The following is a 22,036-nucleotide window of genomic DNA, read 5'->3' as shown; positions in this document are numbered from 1 at the left end:
ACATGTTCCTTTTCCATTTGCATTCGAAAGAAAACACACTCCTCATCACGGGCACCCCATCCTGGGTTCTAATTTGGTTTTCCCTTGCCGGCATCATCATGGCACTCCAACGTGCTGCTGGTTAAATCTAAAAAAGCATCTAAATATGCCTCCCAGCTTGCCTGTTGCTTGGCAACACCAGCAGCCACCTCCTCCTCAGGGTGAGTCCTAATTGGTCACAACTCTTGACAGAAGCCACTGACTTGTTAGAAATGACACTTGATTATTCACCTAGATGGCTAGAGCTAATATTTATCAGCAGGAAATTTTGTGTAAGATAAGTCATGGATGTTTTTAATTATCTGGGTGGCAGAAGGAGGCCATAAGTTTCATTAACTGCTGTTAATTTTACATTTGTTAGTCACCAGTTTACAGTACTCTTAACATATTACTTTTTCCATTATCCAACAATATGTTTAAATACCATCTCCCTTCCCTATTAGCTGACCCTCATTTATTCAGGAAATCCCCCTTCTGACATCTGTTCCCAAAACAGCATTACAAACAGGTCTAAGAAAGTCACACAGAAGGAAACACTGAATTCATACAATTCAACCAATACTTATCAGCTCCTGCCCCTAAGGGGTTTATCATATAGGAGGTGCAGAAATTCCTACACTGTTACAGATTGTGACACAGCTCAGGTCTTCTCTTGAGCACCAGAAGCTGCTTTAGGAGCGCTGGGGGTGAGCAGCATTGCAACTGAGCCTTGATGCTTTTACTGAGTTTTAATGGAGGGAGAAGGTGCATGGCAGGCGGAATGAGAGGCAGGAACAAAGACATCTAGACAGAAAGCACAGGGTGTCTTCAGGGACTGGAGGAGTACAAATGGGCTGGAACACAAAGCACGTGTAAGGGATTAGTGAGGGGAGACTGGAAGGAGGGGTGAGGCATGACTTCGGCTGTTCTGTGCCAGGGCAAGGCTTGGTGGGAACTTCACTGGAGAGTGCTGCTGCTGCTGCTGCTGCTGCTGCTGCGTCGCTTCAGTCGTGTCCAACTCTGTGTGACCCCATAGACGGCAGCCCACCAGGCTCCCCCGTCCCTGGGATTCTCCAGGCAAGAACACTGGAGTGGGTTGCCATTTCCTTCTCCAAAGCATGAACGTGAAAAGTGAAAGTGAAGTCGCTCAGTCGTGTCTGACTCTTAGCGACTCCATGGACTACAGCCCACCAGGCTCCTCCGTCCATGGGGTTTTCCAGGCAAGAGTACTGGAGTGGGTGCCATCGCCTTCTCCGTCACTGGAGAGTGAGGAGCTGTTAAATCATTGAAAGCAGGGGAGGGAGGAAAAGGGGCTTCCTCTTCAGCTGTTTAACCTCCAAGATGCCACCTTGGACCCTGGGTTGGAGGAGGGGCCACAGTCTATAGAGTCTCCACTGTGCTGTGGCCCCCAGGCAAGAGACTCCCGGGAGTGTGTTTGATCTGAGGGGTGTCCTCTGCTCAGGCTCTTCTCTGTGTCCCTCTTTGTGGGTGGACACGTGTCTCCCAGCCTACACACCATCTATGTGGGGGACATCTCAGTTGACACAGGAGGGACCCTCTCCTTCCCTTCCCCTGCTCAGGAATTGTGTCTTCCTTAGCACTCAAACCTACTCCATTCGCCAAACTTCCAGGAGCTCCGCAGGCTTCATGGCGTGTGTTTGTTTACTTTTCAAGTTCATGGCATCAGAGCTGCACTGAGCAAAATTATAACCTAGAAGTTAATTAACAGAGGAGCAAAAGGAATGTGGATGCTGACTCTGGAGAAAAAGGCAACAAGCCAGGAGTCAGTGGATCTGGAATTTTAACTCTCACTTTTATTGAATTATTGAGCATAAATATAACCAATTTCTTCCTTTTAGATCTTTATGTAATTCTGAAGTCAATGCATCAAAGAGCTGTCAAAAGGCCCTCTTAAGGATGTTGTTGTTGGAGATTTTGTTGGGCCCCACTAGGAAGCTGCCTGCTCTTTCCATGGTCCCCAAGCAACTGTCTCAGCTGCTGTTTAGTGACCTTGGAATCCTAGAATGTCCATGGAAAGGGACTCTGTAGCTTATTGCAATTAGCTCCTCACTTGGGAGTGAGGACTTAACTGCAGAGAGAGTCACAGGACTTGTCCACAGTAAGAGAGAGAACCAGCATGGGTATCAGGTCTTTCATTCAGGGCTGGCTCCCAGCAAACTGCACTACATCCTTGCTACAATAGAAAGAACACTTCAATTTATTAATGTTTCTTACATTGCTTCTGTGTTAAAGCCCTTAAGGAACATTGGCATCATGTTCTAGAGAAGCCACTGAATGTGTTGCCTTGTGCTCCTTTCTAACAGAGCAAATACTAAAACCTTCAATCATACAGGACAGCATACACTAGTTGCCAGAAGAGGGTGACGCTGAAGGTGTGTTAGTTATCTCTTGCTGTGTAATAAATTACCCCCAAACTTAGTTTAAAACAACCACCTTTTAGTAGTTCATTGATTCTGTGAGTCAGGAATCTGCGTGGCTTAGAGGGGTCCATCTGCATCAAGGTCAAGTAGCCAAGTTGTTGGCCTGGGCTGTGGTCTCATCTGAAGTCTTGACCAGGAGGAAATCTGTTTTCAAGCTTATTAACATGGTTATTGCCAGTGTTCAGTTCTTAGCAGGCTTTGGAAAATAGGAAACTTGTTCTATGCACTTCAATCAATGGGAATCTCCACAGAATCTCAGCAATACATTGCTCAGATGACAAGTATTTTCAGAAGACCCAGCTGGTGACTGAATATAGAATAGATTGGAAAGTGAAAAGACATGAGGCATTTTCAAAAATTGCTTTCTTAGTATACCTATACCCCAGGCACTATACAAGGCATTGCGCGCTCAGTCGCTCAGTCGTGTCCGACTGTCTGCGACCCCATGGACTGCAGCCCGCCAGGCTCCTCTGTCCATGGGATTCTCCAGGCAAGAATACTGGAGTGAGTTGCCATGCCCTCCTCCAATACAAGGCATTAGGACTATTAATATAAAGATGCTTAAGATACAGTTTTGTTTTCAAGAAGCAGATGTCAGCTCTGTTCCAAGTGATGAGTAGCAAAGCCTGAATCAGAGTGATCACTGGGGAGATAAAAATGAAGAAACAGATGCCAGAACGGAAGTGATGTTAACATGGTGAGGAAAGAACAGGTGACTCCAAAAGGACTTTTCTGGGAGGAATAAGAGATGCCAGGCATCCAAACAGTCTGGGAGCATGGGACTGTTCCAGAGGAAGACACTCGGGGTACTCACTGCATTCTAAACCATTTACACATTTTGTTCTTAATCTTTGACACAAGTTTTCAACAGAAATATCATTATTCCCATTCTGCAGATGAATAAATAGACTGACTAAGGTTAAATGATTTGCCCAAGGTCACACAATTAGAAAGGGCCAAGGAGAGGAAACCTATTCATTGGTTTTGAGTGTTTTCTCTCCCCAGGTCAAGTGTATTTAACAACTTCAGAGTCTTGGCCTCAAGAAGACCTCTCTACCTCTTGGAATTAACTCTGTTATGCTCTGTCCACACCTTGAATCCAGTTCCTCAGACTCAGTCCATAAAGATACCATTTGTTTTTAACTGGACAATTGAATAATGCTGTAAACTCCAGATGAGCAAGGACTTCCTTCTTTGTGGAATTTCCTTCCCAGACTGATGATGGTGTTTTGCCCTTGATGACTACTAAGCTAAGCAGCCACACACTCAGCATCACCGTATAATAAAGATAGCCAACGTGAGAGGTGAGAAAGGCAGAATGGGAAAATTTTCCCCAGGCTTGGCTGCTGGACAATCACCCTTCCCCCCAAAGCATTCTTTAAAAAATTAATAACATTAATATTTTGTCTGATTGTAAATATAACATGTATGCTGTATGAAGAAATGTGGGATAAACAAAAGTAGGAAGCATTCATTACCCCATGAAGAAGAGAAACCAGAACAAATGAGAGTCTTTTGTTCAGGCCTGTGAGATGATAGCACAGTATGCTCCTCTGTGCCTGTGTGTTTGCACAAGCCACCTAGGCCTGCTTGTCTGCTAATCTAGGGAAAGAACTGAGGGGTTTGTGGATTGTATAAAGATGATTGCAAGCCCAGCAAAGAGAGCTTTTGTTTGTATGCAACTCGTGTAAGAGTAAATATTCCATAACTGCTTGGGTACAAGGAAGAAAACCTGAAATGGTGGCTATTGGCGAACAGACAGATTACGCTCCACTGTCTTATAATATTTTCTCCACACTGTTTTTTAAAACATTTTTCGTATTACATGCCCCATCTCATATCACATTAACCTAAATAAAAATGTCATTATCCATTCAGTTCGACAGACAGCAGGCAGAGTATGGTAGAAATTACAATCACGCCAGCTGACAACAAAGCATTCTAATCATGAGCACACAGAAGAACCGAGGGTGGGCAGCCGGTCCAGCCCCCATTCTGCACTGTCCAGGCATGTGATTGCGGTCAATGAGGGGAGACCCTTCTTTATACACAGGACATGCTTCTGAAGAGTTGCGTGTAAATCAAATTCCATGTTGCATCCCAGTTTTGTTGCATTAAGGAAGCTTCTAGCTTGATATCTAAAGAGACTTCCTTTCAAATGGCATTTTTCTTTTTACCATGTTACTATTCCTCTGAAATAAGTCGAAAAGATATTTTGGCATATGAAATTATATTAAAGCATGGTTCATTTGAACTACTAATTTTATTAAAATAATGGAAGGAAAGGTGGTCAGTGAGCCAGTCATAGGAATGTGGCTTAGACAGTATTGAGTTCTCCAACATTAAGTAAGTCTGAGATTTACTGAGAGTAACAGCCTAGAGGCTATTAGAAGTGACCCCTTGGCCCATACTTTTGTACTAATGGATTATTAAATTGATGGTTTGTGAAAATTTAGAAACGAATGCAGTAGTCAAAAGAGTCCGCTCATAATTAATTACCAAGATAGCAATTCAGGGTAGTCATCCTCATTTCTTTTCTCCCTTTCTTTCTTTCTCTCTCACTCTTTTTTTTTTTTTTTCCTTTTGTTTAGTGGACTTCAGGATAGATAGATGAGACAAATTACATTTCTGTTTTGGCAAATCACTTCACAAAGTCTTCCTATGCTAACAACAATAAGACGGTGCCTGATAGAAGCTTTATTTAGATTCACGCACAGCTGGTCAAAGAGCTGGAAACAGTAACACTGACCAATTCCATGGCTGCTGAAAGCAGAGGGCCATAGCTCTGTGTCTGATCCTGTGTATACAGTGACAGACCAAAGGCTTACAAGGCACACTGACCAGCCTTCACATGGAACAAAGAAGGAATAGCCAAGGATACAGGAGATGAGTTTTGAATGCGTGAGTACACCCTTGGTCCACCCACGCCTAGTACAATTAACCAGCACTCTAAGCCCTTATGGCTTCATGAGCAGAAAATTCTTCACTAGCTTTCGTCTACAAATGTTCCCTCCAAGAGTCTCTGCAGCAGGGAACATGGGAAGGGTCTCAGATACTCTGCCATCTCTCCACTGGGTGTGTAGGTGAGTTGTGCTTTAAGTGTCTACTCCTTGACCTGCTGCCCGGCTGCCTGCAGGCTCCCGCACTGAGGAACCCATGCGATCCTGAGCTCAGGCCAGCTCACTGACTCTCACTCAACAGACGTGCCCTTCTGCTTCTATGACCATCCCCCATGGCCAGCAAGGGGGCTCCTGGGGACACAGCACTTTCATTACACCCCAGACCACGTAGGGCTGGCTTGGAGGAAGTTATGGGAGTGAGGGGTCCAACAAGACTGTGTGCCCCTCCCACCTTGGGCGGCAGCAGCAGCCCAGGCTGGCCCCCCTGCCAGGCCTCTCCAATCACCTGACTGTCTCAGGGCAGGGAAGAAATGCCTCTGCTCAGAACAGATGGTAGGACAACTTTCTACAGAGGTGCATGTTAGGTAAATGTAAAGCCTTTCTAATGAATGGACACTCAAGCGTCAAAAAACCAACGGCACCTGATGATGACTCATGGAAAGAAAACTTGTGGTTTTTGTTGACCTGAATCTCAGTATTTGCCTGTGTTATGTGTCTTATCAAAAAGTCAACACATACCTGGCTTTGCAACTGACATGCAGGGAAGTGATCTCTGCCTTTCAGGAGTGATGCTGATTAGAGAGAGAGAGAGAGAGAGGAGTGGAGAGTGTAGGCAAACTATGCAGTACCCAGAGTAGCTGAAGGGCTAGGGAAGGCTGGCCCAGTGGATGCTGAGGGTGAGGGGCAAAACTTGCTGTCCAGGTATCTGAAGCACCCAGGGGGCTCAGTGGTAAAGAATCCACCTGCCAATGCAGGAGACTCAGGATCAGTCCCTGGGTTGGGACGATCCCGCTGAGGAGGAAATGGAAACCCAATCTAGTAATCTTGCTGGGAAAATCCCATGGACAAAGGAGTCTGATGGACTACAGTCCAAGTTCAAGTTCAGTCGCTCAGTCGTGTCCAGCTCTTTGTGGCCCCATGGACTGAAGCATGCCAGGCTTCCCTGTCCATCACCAACTCCCAGAGCTGGCTCAAACTCATGTCCATCGAGTCAGTGATGTCATCCAACCATCTCATCCTCTGTCGTCCCCTTCTCCTCCTATCCTCAACCTTTCCCAGCATCAGGGTCTTTTCCAATGAGTTAATTCTTTGCATCAGGTGGCCAAAGTATTGGAGTTTCAGCTTCAGCCTCAGTCCTTCCAATGAATATTCAGGACTGATTTCCTTTAGGATGTACTGGTTGGCTCTCCTTGCATCCCAAGGGACTCTCAAGAGTCTTCTCCAACAACACATTTCAAAAGCATCAATTCTTCAGTGCTCAGCTTTCTTTGCGGTCCCACTCTTGCATCCACACATGACTACTGGAAAAACCATAACTTTGACTAGATGGACCTTTGTTGGCAAAATAATGTCTCTGCTTTTTAATATGCTGTCTAGCATGGTCATAACTTTTCTTCCAAGGAATAAGCATCTTAATTTCATGGCTGCGGTCACCATCTGCAGTGATTTTGGAGCCCAAGAAAAGAAAGTCTCTCATTGTTTCCATTGTTTCCCCACCTATTTGCCATAAAGTGATGGGACTGGATGCCATGGTCTTAGTTTTCTGAATGTTGAGTTTTAAGCCAACCTTTTCACTCTCCTCCTTCACTTTCATCAAGAGGCTCTTTGGTCCCTTCTCTTTCTGCCGTAAGGGTGATGTCATCTGCATATTTAAGGTTATTGATATTTCTCCCAGAAATCTTGATTCCAGTTTGTGCTTCATCCAGCCCAGCATTGCCCATGATGTATTCTGCATATAAGCTAAATAAGCAGGGTGACCATATACAGCCTTGATGTACTCCTTTCCTGATTTGGAACTAGTCTGTTGTTCCATGTCCAGTTCTAGCTGTTGCTTCTTGACCTGCATACAGGTTTCTCAGGAGGCAGGTCATGTGGTCTGGTATTCCCATCTCTTTAAAATGGGCTACAGTCCATGGGGTCACAAAGAGTCAGCCACAACTATGTACACACTCACAGGGAAGCAGAAAGAAATGAAACCAGCCAGCAGGTGTTCGAGGGAATCAGATCCTGCCTCAGTACAACAATATAACTTCTAACAAATAGATTAACACTTTATAACCTTTCCCAGCGCCTCAAGCCTTAACTGAACAGTGGTCTTATGTAATCATTAAAACTCATTCATTCATTCAATGAATTACTATGTACCAAGTGCTGTTCGAAGTGCTGAGGATACAAAAATGAACAAACAGACAAAAATCTCCCCTGAACACAGAAACTGATATTTTAGTGTCAAAAAAGTAAAATCTAAACGTAAGCAACATTTCAAAGGAAGTTTTCCACCGGAAATACTCAAAACACTAGATAACAGCATGTTGCTTTAGCTATGGTGTCAGTCCTGATTGTGACCTGGTTCAAAGGATTCCCCCTGATGTTTCCAGCTTGGCTTTTCAAAAATACAGGAGAAAATAAAAGGTCATGTGGGTGCCCATTGGGTTCCACAAAGAATTCCACTCACTGCAGTCAGACTTTTAGGGTCAACGTGGCGGGTGGCCAAAATGAGAACTAAATTTGTTGAAGGTAGATCATGGTTACATGAATGTTCATAATCCCAACCATTCTTTCTGTGTATATGTTAGGTATTTTCCATAAGAAAGATATTTTCTTATTCAAAAAAGGAATTCAGGGGACTTCCCTGGTGGTCCAGCAGCTGAGAATCCGCCTTCCAATGGAGGGGACGTGGGCTGGATTCCTAGTCTGGGAACCAAGACCCCACATGCTGCAAGGCACCTAAGCCCACATGCTGCAACTGAAAGCCTGCTCACCGCAACAAAGACCCAACAGAGCCAAACAAATGAAAAAACAAAAAAGAAATTCAGCAGTAGTCCTGGATATCAAAGGCCTCTTGAAATCAAGGGTTCCCTATATTCAAAGTTTTAAACAGCTTAAGCAGAAATGAATAACCATCCATCCACGTGCTCTAAAAATGATTTTTGTATTGAATAAGCAGTAGAAAGGGATGAACCGTAGATTCTTCTCAGTACTGAGATTCTACATTCTAGTGGAAGATCTAAAGTATAATTGGAATCAAGTAAACGTGGATTTGGGCTAATTCCTGAGTTAGTACATACGGATTGTGGTCTATTTACTCTCTAATGCTAACCAAATGTCAGAAAACTCAGTGCTGATTCTCATTTCTAAGCATGTAATGATCATTTTCATAATTATTTCACAGTATTTCCTCTAAATCCTTTCTTCTTTTCGCTTTCAAAAAAAAAAAAACAGATTGTTTGAGCTGAAATAGGCATTTACAGCGATTGTATTTTACAATATTTGTGAATTTTAGATCTTATTCTCAGGTACATGAAAGTCACGTCGAAATGATAACCGTTTTCACAGGAAGCACCGTACATAACCTCTTCATTCGCTGCTAATTTAGGTGTGCTCTCTGCATGCTGTCCTAATTGCACTTCGTTATCTGTTCCCAGATGACTCCTTTAATCAGCCAGGCCTGCGACGTGCTTCTGACTCACCTAGAGCATCACGCACAATCTGGGGAGGCTTTTGACATCCAGAGGTAAGGGCACTACGTGGCTATATTATAGATGAGAAATCATATTTTTGAACTGCTGTTTCTTGTAACTGTACATAATTGCTGAACAATTACCTTGGGACCAACAAACTGTGGAAATGCTTACAAGCTCCAAAAAGTGTGGGTAGACTGACTATGAAGAAGAAAGGAAACCCATGGAAAATGTGAGGCAAACACAAATGAAGCCCTGGGGGCTGTGACGTGTGCAGGGAACGCTGAGTGGGCGTGTTTTGTGAAGGGACGTGCCCTCCGACCTCTGCAGACCCAGGAGGTGGCAAGATATGTCTGGGCAGAAAGGACAGGGTCTGGAGGGGCACAGTCCATGCAGTTTTAATTCAAGAAAAACTGTGCCCACCCCCCTCAGCCTGGAAGCCATAACTTAGTGGTGGAGCCTCAGTTTAAACGACTGATTGTCTGGCTTTTTGCCTAATTGACCTCTGCTAAATTATGGTTTATATCAGATTAAGAGTCACACAGCAGATCAGCCAGAAGCCAACTTGCTCTCATTATCAATGTTAATAAAATCATAACATAATCATCACCAGCATTTACATTCTACCATATTGTTTACAAAATTGTCTCCTCCACATTCTCTCTGGTCATGACATTCTCTCTGGTCATGACATTCTCTCTGGTCATGAGCTGGGTGAGGGTATGGCTTCACCCAACTCACTGAGTTGGGTACTCAGTTGCTGAGCTCCTGCTCAGTTGGCCCAGCAGCCATAAAAGCAAAGTTAATAACTCTTAAAACCTTTACATTGTCAATGTTTAGGATCAGATGAAATCACATTCAGCAGTCACGTTGCTGTTTTTGCTGTCACCGGGCAATGTGTCATCAATTGTAGAGATGTTCTCAGTAAGAGGTCAAAATAAAACACATCATCTGAAGATGTCATGTAGTCCTTAATGATAAGTGGCTATAGAATTTGTGAAGAAGAGGAACTAAGTGTATACCTACGTCAAGCCACAAAAATAGACCCTTTCGTTAGCAAAGGATATGAATTCCCAGCTGTTAGCCTTTTTAGAAGCAACTTAACTATCCCTACAAAGAAAACAAAAAAAGGTTATTCTCTTAGAGCTTAAAATGGCCATTTGAGGGGCAGGTTTCCTAGAGCCTAAGAGGTTAATTTTTCTGGAGCTACTGCCAGACACTTTTCCTTCTGTTTGTTTCTAAAGTGCAACGTGTGTTTCCTGTAATAATATACATATGTTCATGAAACTGCTCCCAAAGTTTGTCTTGTGTTTATTTGAGTGTAAAAGGGCCCTGGTTTTTTTACTTGCTGCTCCAATGAAAACTGTAAAACCATTAGGAGGAAGAGGGAGACAGAGTTAATAAAACTAGACAATCAGCTTGCTATTAATAATTTCATCAATCATAACTTGCTCTATCTACATCAATCAGTCGTTAGACCTGGCCTTGGAAGGGCTCTGCACAACTTTGGAGTAAAGCACATAGACTCTGGGTCAAGTGTTTTCTTTCCTTCATGGGGAAGAAAAAGTAAAGTGTATTTCTTGGTATTTGACTTTGCCAGGATGACCCCATCTTTGTCTAGATCGGCTCCCTGTTAACATATATATGTCTTCCCTTGAATGGGCTTCCCAGGTGGCTCAGTGGATAAAGAATTTGTCCACAATGCAGAAATCACAGGAGACCCGGTTTCGATCCCTGGGTCAGGAAGATCCCCTGGAGAAGGGAATGGCTGCCCACTCCAGTACCTTGCCTGGAGAATCCCATGGACAGAGGAGCCTGGTGGGCTACCGTCCATGGGGTTGGACAGCTGAACAGGACTGAAGTGACTGAGCACACACACACACTCCCCTTGAATTCTGCTGTTGTCCTCCCAGGATCTCACCCCAATGTGACAGAGGGGAGGGTTCCTCGCCTACCACCCCACTCCAGGTCTGCTGGAGCCCCCCTTTGAACAGGTAGATGGTGCAGTCGTGCATTCCAGGAGGAGGTGGATGGGGAGGCTGGTGGCCACCTCCTTCCTGAGCACAAGTGGTTCCCTCCCCTGTAGAACCTACTGCTGCTACACCACAGACGTGGTGGCCAGCGTCGCCTTCGGCACCGAAGTGGACTCCCAGGAGGCTCCTGAGCACCCCTTCGTGGAGCACTGCAGGCGCTTCTTTGCATCGTCCATCCCCAAACCTCTCCTGGTTTTACTCTGTAAGTGCAGCTCCTGCCAACAGGGGTAAACTGGGCAAGTTGGGCAGACCCCGTGGTACCACACTCTGGGTGTCTCTGAGAGTCACCCTGTGGAGTCTGCCCTGCAGAGCCCTGGTCTCCCTGGAGATGCCCAGGCTCCTCTGCACCAACCTGGGGCATCTTACCCACACAGGCAGGCATGGCCCAGCTTACTGGCCCGCAGTGAGCACGGTCACAGTGCACAGGGCTGAGAGGCCTGCTGTGCTGCCTCCGCTAGTGCTTGTTTCCACCGCGTGAGGAAGGCATTCTCCTCCCCACTTCACAGATGAGAAAACTGAGGCTGGAAATGCTGAGTCAAGATGGGAACCTAAAACCTTTCATTTTTTAGGACATATGCCTCCCCTCCAGCAAAACTCTCTTTAGAACACTACGCTGCTTGAAGCCCAACACATAGTGAACTGGAAACCATGTGATGGGTGACTAGCAGATTACCCAATGAGGGGGAGACCAGTCCATTGATCTTATTTCTATTTTAGAAGTGAGTGTTTGCCCTCTGGCCAATTCCGGTGTCTTCTTGCTTTTATGGAAGCACGGCGGTGTTGTTACTATGGTTATTGATTATTGCCATAATTCCAAACCATTCTGCTGGGCTGGTAAATTCTATTTCCTTCCTTGGTCAGTTTCATTCTCATTTCCGAGTCAGCTTCCGTGGTAGCCCCTGTCACCTCCATCTGCTCTGCACTGACACTGTATAGCACTTGTCGCTATGGCAGTCAAAGCACAGAGGGTCACCCCTCATCCTCTACACCCCAGGGGAACTGGTTCCCCTTGCCATCAACCACAGGGCATCCTGTGCACTGCAGGGCACGTGGGTCCACTTCCCATGGTGGCTGCCACTCCAAGCTCTCCCTCCCTGCTGTGTCATTTTGGTGCAGGCCCCTGCTCTTGAAAATGGGCAGAGCCTGCTGAGACATGCATGGATCAGAAGGGTCCTCTCCCCCAGCTCACACAGCTCCCGCGTGTGCCTGTGCACAGGAGACCCACTGTGAATGCTGAGAATCTGAACTGAGCCGCACTCCCCAGGGACAGGCTTGGCCCCACGGTCCAGGCTATCATCCAGGAGGGAATAAGTGGCAGCTCTGGGGAAAATGATCCAAAGGAAAAAACAAAAAATGCAAATGACCAGAAAGTTAAAAAAGGAGATCGGCTTCCACCACTTGCTAAGACTTGAAACATGGGCTGCAATCTCTTCTTTCCTGATGAAATACAGAAATCTTGGACCCTCCTATCTAGGACTAGGGAAATTAACTTATAAACATGAGACTGGCTGCTTGAGGGCCAGGTGGAAGTGGACCCTCAATTGAAGCCCCACTTCCATCGTATAGACGTTTATCGAGCGCTTACTTCATGCAAGGAAGGGTGAGGAGTCCAGAGGTAGAATCCCGCTCTGAGCAGCGGCGATTCAGAGGGGGAAGACAAGCCTTCAAAAGACTAATTCAAGGCCAGGGTTTGCTTCCTGGCAACAGGCATCTAATAGCCCTGGTTTATTCTCACCCTCTTTTCAATGCCACTTTTGTTTTTCTCTTTCAAGTATCATTTCCATCCATAATGGTCCCATTGGCCCGGATTTTGCCCAATAAGAACCGAGATGAACTGAATGGCTTTTTTAACAAACTCATTAGGAATGTGATTGCCTTGCGGGACCAGCAAGCAGCCGAAGAGGTAATGTATTTTAATAGGACACGGCGTCGGAATGGAATAGAAGCTAATTTGGCATCGCTGTCTGCTTTCTCTCCCTCCCCTCCCAGCCCCACACACTCATGCCATGCGGACAGCAGCGGCCTAGTGCTTAGAGCTTGCCGGGGCAGCCAAGAGAGAGAAGAGGGGCGGGGGAGGGAGGCTGAGGAGGAACGAATAAGGAGAGAGAGGTGAAAGCAGGCAGGAAGGACGGCGAGGAGCAGCAGCCCGGAGCAATCTGTCCACCCTCTGACCCAGGGGAGTGGAATTAAAGCTGCCCTCCCCTCAAGCTCACAGGCCGCCTTACTTCAAGCATCACCCCCAGCACAGGTTACAGCCGCCCCAGAGAATTTTCTAGATAAAGCTGCCCACATGTGCTTTTCATCAGTATATTCTTTATATTGAAAAACAGCAAGATGGAGCTTTACAGCATGAACAGCATCGTTTTGAGAGGGAAGATCAGGCAGCTGTCACCAATCCCACAATCCCTCTCTGCACGGAGGGATGGAGGGTGTTACTGCAAAACGCATGGTTGAGGGCCCTCGCGTGCTTCACTGAGAACTAGAAATTTCTTTCCCCTTTGTGGATATGCCCTAAGCTTGGCACACAGTAGGAATCAAGTAAATATTTGTTGATTGCACTTGGCTGAGAATAGAAATAGGAATGTTCAGTGTTAAGGAAACTAGTTTCAATATCGGATATGCTCGTGCACGTATGATGCTATTCTTTATGGGCCTTAGTCTAGTCAAGGAAACGACTGAAAAGGAAAAAACAAGGCTGAAATGTCTCTTCCTGAATTGGCTTGCATAAGATGTAGCTTTAAAAGTGTTTGCCGGGCTTCCTGAGGCACTCAGTGGTAAAGAATCCGCCACCTAATGCAGGGGATGTGGGTTTGATCCCCGGTTTGGGAAGATTCCACATGCCACGGCGCAGCTCAGCCGATGCACCACAACTATCAAGCCTGGGAGCTGCAATTACTGAGCCCGAGTGCCTCAACTCCTGAAGCCCCTGTGCCCTAGAGCCTGCACTCTGCAACAGGAGAAGGCACCACGATGGGATACCTGCCTATCCCAACTAGAGAGTAACCCCTACTCTTGTAGTGAGCCTGCACTCACTGTAACTAGAGAAAAGCCCACGCAGCAACGAAGACCCAGCACAACCAAAAATAAGAAGAAATAAACAGGGGCCTTCCCCGGCGGTCCATTGGTTAAGAATCTGCCTTCCAACGCAAAGGACGCAAGTTTGAATTCTGCTTGAGGAAATAAGAGCCCACATTCCACCTGACCACTAAGCCACAACTAAGACCTGACACAGCCAAATAAACAAACATTTTAAAACATAAATAAATTTAAAAAAATTTTTAAGTGTTTTCTCAAAGACTGGGGAGGTTAGAGAGATTACCAAGAGAAGATGTGTGGTCCAGTGTCGCCGTGATGGCAGACGATGAGATCAAGGCAGATGCAGTCAGTTAGTGGCCAATCGCAAGGAGTAGCCTCTACCTGCCCAGCTTCACATTCTGGACACTGTGAAGCAAAGGTGTCCTTGTCCAGAAGGTGGGGGAAGGTGCAGACAAGCTTGCCCTTTGGCCCATACCACTGGGAACTCAACCTGCCACCCTTCGAGGTGTGAGAAGAATCAGTTCCTGATGTCCTTGGCCCAGCTCTGCCATCTGAAAGGACAGAACATTCTTATCCAGGTCCATGCTCCTCCAGGGTAAGCCTGGGGAAGGAGGGATGAGGAAAGTCCCGTTTTCAAACCTTAATACTACTGTGAAGGCCTTCCTTCATGCGCATGAGGTTTGCCACACACCCTTTCTACCCCCAGCCTGAAACCCACTGGTGGAGGAATCAGGCTGAAAATTTTCAGACTGTTTGCACCAAATAGCTTGCTAAGAGGTGAAGGGTTATTAAAGATCCAATTACTAAGATTGCCTCAAGCTTTTCCTTTTTTAAACTCAAGAGCTATTTGTTTCAAACAACGAGTTGATCTGAGAAAAACCTCCCAACCATGAATCCAGGACTGCCCATGTCAAGACAGAGCTATATGGTTACTAAGAAAACTTGCTTTAAACCCATCTAAACTCCGTAGACATTCCATCAAGCAGATGTGTGTTTGCGCAGTGGAAAATGCAGCACAGATGTTAAAAGGTAAATATTTTTCTAAGCTCTCGCCAATGGGTGGATTAGACACCTACATCTATCAGGGTTCGTATTTTTCTTGGATATAACCATAAACCAGCACTGTTGCAGGCCTAAATGGGCAGTGTTCAAATAGCCTCTGTGATACAGTGCAAATAAAAGGAACCCATCAACACTAATGCTCCTCTCCAGTGCACAGGCCCCAGAGAGCCGCCCTTTCCTCTGGCCTCTGGGGTTGGAGGTTAAGACAGATTTCTATAAGGCTCAGCAGCCCTGAAGCAGCCTGGCTGAGCCAGGATGAGGGGAAAGGATGCCAGCTGCAGCTCTGCCCCAGGGTAGATCCAATGAGGTGGATGTGGCTTTGCCCTCCCTTCCACCATTGTCCTCACGTGACTCCAGCAAAGCCACAAGCAAGCCTCGGAGATTGCGACCATTAGCATCTGAGGAGTTTCAAATGGGCAGGTCAAGAGAGAGCCTGGGATGCTCTGGGGTCCCCGAATGGCATCTGGAATCCGAGAGAGTTCACCTCCCACTCATGCCATCGTGCCTGGCCCTGGGACCAGAGTTAGAGTCTCAGATGTTGCCCAGGCAACAGGAAGGAAGCTGGGGAAAGTCAGCCCTTGTGGATGATGTTTGGGAAGCAGATTGAGCAGGGTCAGGGTGGAAAGAGGGGGGCAAGGGCCATCCTCTCAGCCAATCCTATGCAAGCAGGCTGGCAATATGTGGGGCCTTGCCTCCCTGAGTCTCAAGATTCTTGTGGCCCACAGGCTGAGCTGTGAGCCCCACTAGAATCTCTGCAGAAGACACCTTCCAACCAGTAGAGCTGCAAGGGTGTCATGACCCAAGGGTCTCATGATTTAAGGGGGTCACGACCCAAGGGTCTCATGATCTAAGGGTCTCAGGATCTAAGGGTCTCATGAGCCAAGATTCCTGCTCCAAAGCATGCAGTTACAAGTAAATCCAACACAGCCTTCCTCAAAATACACTTAGGAAAGGCAGGCTTATTAGTATTTGTGGAGTTGTTGATTGCAAACCTAACATGTGCTTGGCCCAATACAGGCATGGGGTGGGGTTGGGGGTGGGGCACAGGATCCTGCCCTGGAGATGCAAGCAACCCTGTGTGACCTGACAACGCTGTGTGACCTGACAACTCTGTGTGACTTGACAACCACTTTTGTTGTTGTTGTTGTTTAGTCACTAAGTCGTATCTGACTCTTTGCGACCCCATGGACTGTAGCTCGCCAGGCTCCTTTGTTCATGGGACTTCCCAGGTGAGAATACTGGCGTGGGTTGCCATTTCCTTCTTCAGACAACCTCCTTAAAAGATGTTAATGTGTGTGACATAGATTACGGATTTGATAGTAATCCAGAAGCCAAAGGACTGAGAAAATGATGCAACAAGTCAAGAACTTTGAAATGATCATTTTTTCTCTTGGTGGTTCTAATACTCGCCCTTTTGGTGTTGAGTCCCTTAGACTTCAGAACAGAGTGACCCATCAGTGGTCCTTCATCACATCCAAGAGCTGTTCAAAGATGAGATGTGTCAGGGACACACTCTGTCAGCGTTAAAGTGAAAGTCGCTCAGTTGTGTCTGACTCTTTGAGACCCCATGGACTGAATTCTCCAGGCCAGAATACTGGAGTGGATAGCCCTTCCCTTCTCCAGGGGATGTTACCAACTCAGGGATGGAACCCAGGGATGGAACCCAGGTCTTCTGCATTGCAGGCAGATTCTTTACCAGCTGAGCTACCAGCAGTGTCAGAGCTAAAGTAATACATAAACACTCCATTGTTACACTTGTAAATGGGGTAGTGTAAATAGAGAGGATCTGCAAAGTACTGATAAGGAAGGAGGGGGAAATGGTAAGAAAGCTCTAACTTAAGTGGGGCAGGAGATTACTGAGGATAGAGGGACCCAACCTGAGGAGGATGAGCAAAATGCAGGCTGGAGACTTGGAAGGCAGGCTTCTTCAGATGAGTTCCCTCCCCACCCCCACGTCCTGTGAACTCCCTGCTGTGACAAAAACTAGACACAGAAGTCCACCCTGAAGGGTGGGATGTGAACAATGGAGCACTTACTTTGATTTATATTTTAAATATTTATTTATTTGGCTGCACCAGGGCAGGCGGGATCCTTAGTCGTGGCATGCAAACTCTTAGTCACAGCATGTGGGACCTAGTTCCTTGACCAGGGATTGAATCCAGGCCTCCTGCACTGGGAGCACAGAGTCTTAGCCCCTGGACCACCAGGGAAGTCCCTAATTTAATTCTTTACGATGCTTGAATTGCTTTATTATCAGAAAAACCAACCAACCAACGATACAAACGCAGATGAAGGAAAGTAATAAAAACCTCCCTGGTTTTCCCAGCTCCTTCAGCTTACCATGAACTGCTGGGTGAGTGAGTGAATGAAGTCGCTCAGTCGTGTCCGACTCTTTGTGACCCCCTAGACTGTAGCCTACCAGGTTCCTCTGTCCATGAGATTTTCCAGGCAAGAATACTGGAGTGGGTTGCCATTTCCTTCTGCAGGAGATCTTCCCAACCCAGGGATTGAACCTGGGTTTCCCACATTGTAGGCAGACGCTTTACTGTCTGAGCCACCAGGGAACTGCTGGCAAGGATGTTGCTAAACATTTTCTACATGTGGACACATGTAACCACAGACATTGTCCAGGTGCCATTCATACAGACATGAGGTTCTGCTATACACACTGTTCAGCAACTTGCTCTCTTTACTTACCAAAGTGGCTTAACATCTTCCTGAATCAGCCCAGCAAGAACAGCCTCATGCTGTACCGGCAGCAACACAGCCCGCTGATGGCTGCACTCAGTGCTGTAATGAGGAACGGTGGGAGGGGGTGGTCCCAGGCTCCCCTCATCTCAGACAATCCCGCAAAGAAAATCCTCGTTCCTATTGACTCTCTGAAAGCTGCGTGTGCTCGTCTTCTTCTGTGCTGTGAGAGCGCTCTCTTGTGTGACTCTAAGGCCCAAATGTGTGTTTTCTTCTTTCCTCCCTTAGAGGAGGAGAGATTTCCTCCAAATGGTCCAGGATGTGCGCCATGCTGCCGCCACCGTGGGCGTGGAGAACTTTGACATCGTCCGTCAGGTCTTTTCTGCCACCAAATGCCCAGCAAACCCTTCCCGGCGACACCCACCCAGACCCCTGTCCAAGCCTTTGAGTGTGGATGAGGTGGTGGGCCAGGCCTTCATCTTCCTCATCGCTGGCTACGAGATTGTCACCAACACTCTCTCTTTCGCCACCTACCTCCTGGCCACCAACCCTGAGTGCCAAGAGAAGCTTCTGGAAGAGGTGGACCGCTTCAGCAAGAAACATGTGAGTACAGTCATCTGTGTGGCTTTGTGTCCATCAAAGTGAAACTTATTTTTGATAACCATCTTGCCAAAATCACATTCTAAGTGTATAAGCGTGCCATGGCCCAACTTCTCCATCTCTCTGGGTTAACAAGTAAAATGGAGTATTCAGAACAACACGGAGGAAAAAGAAAAAAGAATTGTCACATGCCTTCACTGCCTGGGAGGGTCCATGAACCAAGCCTGGCTCAGGGAAAATGCAGAACCCCAGGCAGTCAGAGGTCAAAGGTAAGGGAAAGGGAAGGAGACCTGGTTTCTCAACACTCTGTCTGCAGATTCTCCATGCTCTGGAAGGTGGGAATCAGCCAGAAAATGGAGCCAAGTGGAAGACAGAAGCAGGCCTAAGGATAGGCCAAGTCAACGCAGGAGTGGAGATGGGGAGAGTGCTAGGGAAGGGGTCTGGGATGGAGCGACTGAAACAGGGCTGGATTCTAGATATTCCTTCTAGATGGGGCTCCTCATTGCTAGACCAGAAGCAAACTTTAGGGTGCAGAGCTTGGCTACTTTTTCACATCATTTTTTCCTGGATGCTTATGTGTACATTGCTTTAACTTATGAGCTGTTAAAGAAAGTAATTTTAAAAATCTGTGCTTTCAAAGGAAGACCACCATAATAGAATCCTTTCTAATACATTCTGATGATGTAAGGACTATTACATTCACAATGTTGGGAGGAGAGCTGTTCCATTATAATAACTGTCAGAATTTTTTTTCATATATTGAGTTGAAAATTGATTCCCAGGAAATTCCACTTCCTTATTCCACCGGGGAAAGTATTGGGTTGGCCAAAAAGTTTGGGTTTTTTGATGCAAGGTTAGCTTTTCTTTTGAAAACTGTGTTAACTATGTTACTAGTTGCCTCAACTTCTGGCTCATTGACAGCTTCAGGTCAACTTAATGTCCTGTAATGTCTTGACATCTGCCAAGCCAGGTTTCCCCTGGAGAAGGCAATGGCAGCCCACTCCAGTACGCTTGCCTAGAAAAATCCCATGGACAGAGGCTACAGTCCATGGGGTTGCTAAGAGTTGGACATGACTAAGTGACTTCACTTTCACTTTTCCTTTCATGCAGTAGAGAAGGAAACGGCAACCCACTCCAGTTTCCTTGCCTGGAGAATCCCAGGGACGGGGGAGCCTGGTGGGCTGCCATCTATGGGGTCGCACGGAGTCAGACATGACTGAAGTGACTTAGCAGCAGCAGCAGCAAGCCAGGTTTCCCCAATCTATTGCTTGGACTATTGATTTTCTGAGCCTAGATACAAGAGTTTATATTTATCCTTATTACTGCTCAAGTCAGTCAAAATAATTTTGAATCTTGATTCTGGCATCTGTCATATTATAATTCCTCCAGCTTTGTGTCATCTGGGACTTGCTCAGCATGTCTCCTATTTCATCCAAGTCATTGATTAAAGTGTTGAACAGGACAAGTCTTCCCTCCAGGTTGACATTGATCTATTAATCAATATTCTTTGGGCAGGGAGTCTCAACAAGTCATGAATTCAAATAATCCTACCACCTCCTCCCATCTCATCCTATTTCATACGTAGTTGTGTTTTTGTTTTCAGTTGAGACGGGGATGGAGGAAGGAACAAAGATAGTTGGGGTACATTACTGCAAGAGAAAAATGGGGAGCTGAAGGTATATTAGGATGCTGTTAGGGGCAGGTAACAAAACCCCAACCCAAACTGACTTAAGGACAAAAAAAAATAGGAGGGAGATGCTTATGAATACAGATAATTGAGCAGCTTAGGAATAGATGTTGTTGTTTAGTCGCTAAGTTATATCCGACTCTTTGTGACCCCATGGACTATAGCCTGCCAGACTCCTCGGTGCATGGGATTTTCCAGGCAGGAATATTGAAGTGGGTTGCCATCTCCTTCTCCAGGGGATCTTCCTGGCCCAGGGATCAAACCTGCTTTTCCTGTATCGACAGGCAGACTCTTTTTCGCTGAGCCACAGGGAAGTCCAGTAATAGATGTGGCTTCAAACAAACCTTTACCTCGGCTCAAAGATGGGCTCCGTTCCTAGTTTCTCCCCACTTCTTGGCTGAGCTCTTTTCATATTGGTCCCATTCTCAGGTGTTCCCTTCTCTTGAAACCCCAGGCCACTTGCTGAGAACATCTGGGAGACAGGCTTCCACTCATAACCAAAGGAGAAGAGTCTGTGACCCCAGATTCTCAGCAAGAGTCATTAGGTCCACCCTGGTCAGAATGCTTAGGTCACTGCCCATTCTTGAACAGACTATTGTGGCCAAGAGAACAGGGGCATGGGTGGGCTTAAGTCAATCCATCCTACCCTCAGAGTCAACTGTAGTCAAGTCCTATGACTAAGAACTTGGGAGCAGACATTCCAGCAGTTACTCCAGGAGGTGGTCAAGGCAAGAGAGGGAATTCGGCCCCCTGGTCTCAAATAAACCAGAAGGCAGGTCAAACTAAAGACTTTCAAGCATCTGGAGAGTGGTCAGCCATGTAGTGGACGTGGTGGTGGTTTGGAGAGGGGGCAACAGCTCTGAGAGGCAGAAGTCATGACTCACCTTCAGGGAATTTAATTGCCAATTAAAACAGTAGTCTATGTCTATTACAACAGCACCTCCTTCCAAGTGAAATTCTCCAGGGCAACAGAAGGCAGCACTTGATCGAGTCTAGAATGAGTGATGTCATGCAGAGAGCTTGGGGCTCTAGCGAAGGGAACACCAGCTACTCTGTAATTCCATCTTGTTATGTTCATCCATCAGGAGGATACAGACCTGAATGCAGGTCTGAAAGCAGACACAGACCTGCATTCAGAGGCCTTAGACACAACGCCTTAACTCTGAGGTGGCCTAAACTGACCTTGACCTTGAGGAGGGCGAACCTATCTCAGTTTACCCTGCGCTCCTTCAAATCCCTCTAGCCTAGGATGGGAGCTTTTTTCCTCAGAGAACTACCTCTTATGGGCTGTGCAAAAAATGTGTGTGTGTGTGTGTGTGTGTGTGTGTGTGTGTGTGTATGCATGCGCATTCATGCTCAGCCATGTCCAGCTCTTTGTGACCTTCACGGACTGTAGCCCACCAGGTTCCTCTGTCCATGAAATTTTCCAGGCAAGAATAGTGGAGTGGTTTGCCATTTCCTTCTCCAGGGGAACTTCCCCACCCAGGGACAGAACCTGTATCTCCTATGTCCCCTGAATGTTGCCAGTCAAATAAACAGATTTTAGGAGGTAAAGTTTCTCAAACTTTAGCGTACATAAAACCATCTAGGAAGTCCATTAAGATATAGAGTCCAGGGCCCTTTACACAGAGATTCTCCTTTCATAAGTCTGGGCCAAGGCCAACGAACTCCCATTTTAAATACACATCCCAGGTGATTGTCATGCAGACAGTCCTTGTTTCTACCTTGAGAATACAGCCTTTGTACCCCATGCCCTGGCCCAGCTGTGCAGGCTCCAAGGTCATTTTCTCTCTCCAGGTAACAGCTGGGACTGTCTCTGAAAAATGGGACTATATAGAACTGGTCTATAAATTAAATAAATTTGGCAGTCACAATAGTGTTAATAGTTGTA

At 46.4% G+C, this 22,036-nt stretch overlaps 1 protein-coding gene across 2 annotated transcripts in view; it reads left to right on the top strand.

The window, feature by feature from the left end:
• Positions 1-22,036, top strand: part of TBXAS1 (thromboxane A synthase 1) — a 169,411-nt gene that overhangs the window by 96,082 nt on the left and 51,293 nt on the right. For both annotated transcript variants that reach the window (XM_018046871.1, XM_018046872.1), the window contains 4 exons: positions 9,004-9,092; positions 11,126-11,274; positions 12,845-12,975; positions 18,147-18,461. In XM_018046871.1, coding sequence (XP_017902360.1) covers positions 9,004-9,092; positions 11,126-11,274; positions 12,845-12,975; positions 18,147-18,461 — 684 coding nt within the window. The remainder of the gene's footprint in view (positions 1-9,003; positions 9,093-11,125; positions 11,275-12,844; positions 12,976-18,146; positions 18,462-22,036) is intronic.

The sequence above is a fragment of the Capra hircus genome, chromosome 4, assembly GCF_001704415.2.
Source record: "Capra hircus breed San Clemente chromosome 4, ASM170441v1, whole genome shotgun sequence".
NCBI lineage: Eukaryota > Metazoa > Chordata > Mammalia > Artiodactyla > Bovidae > Capra > Capra hircus.
The sequence above is the reverse complement of the archived record's forward strand: the minus strand, read 5'-3'. Positions and strand labels throughout refer to the sequence as shown.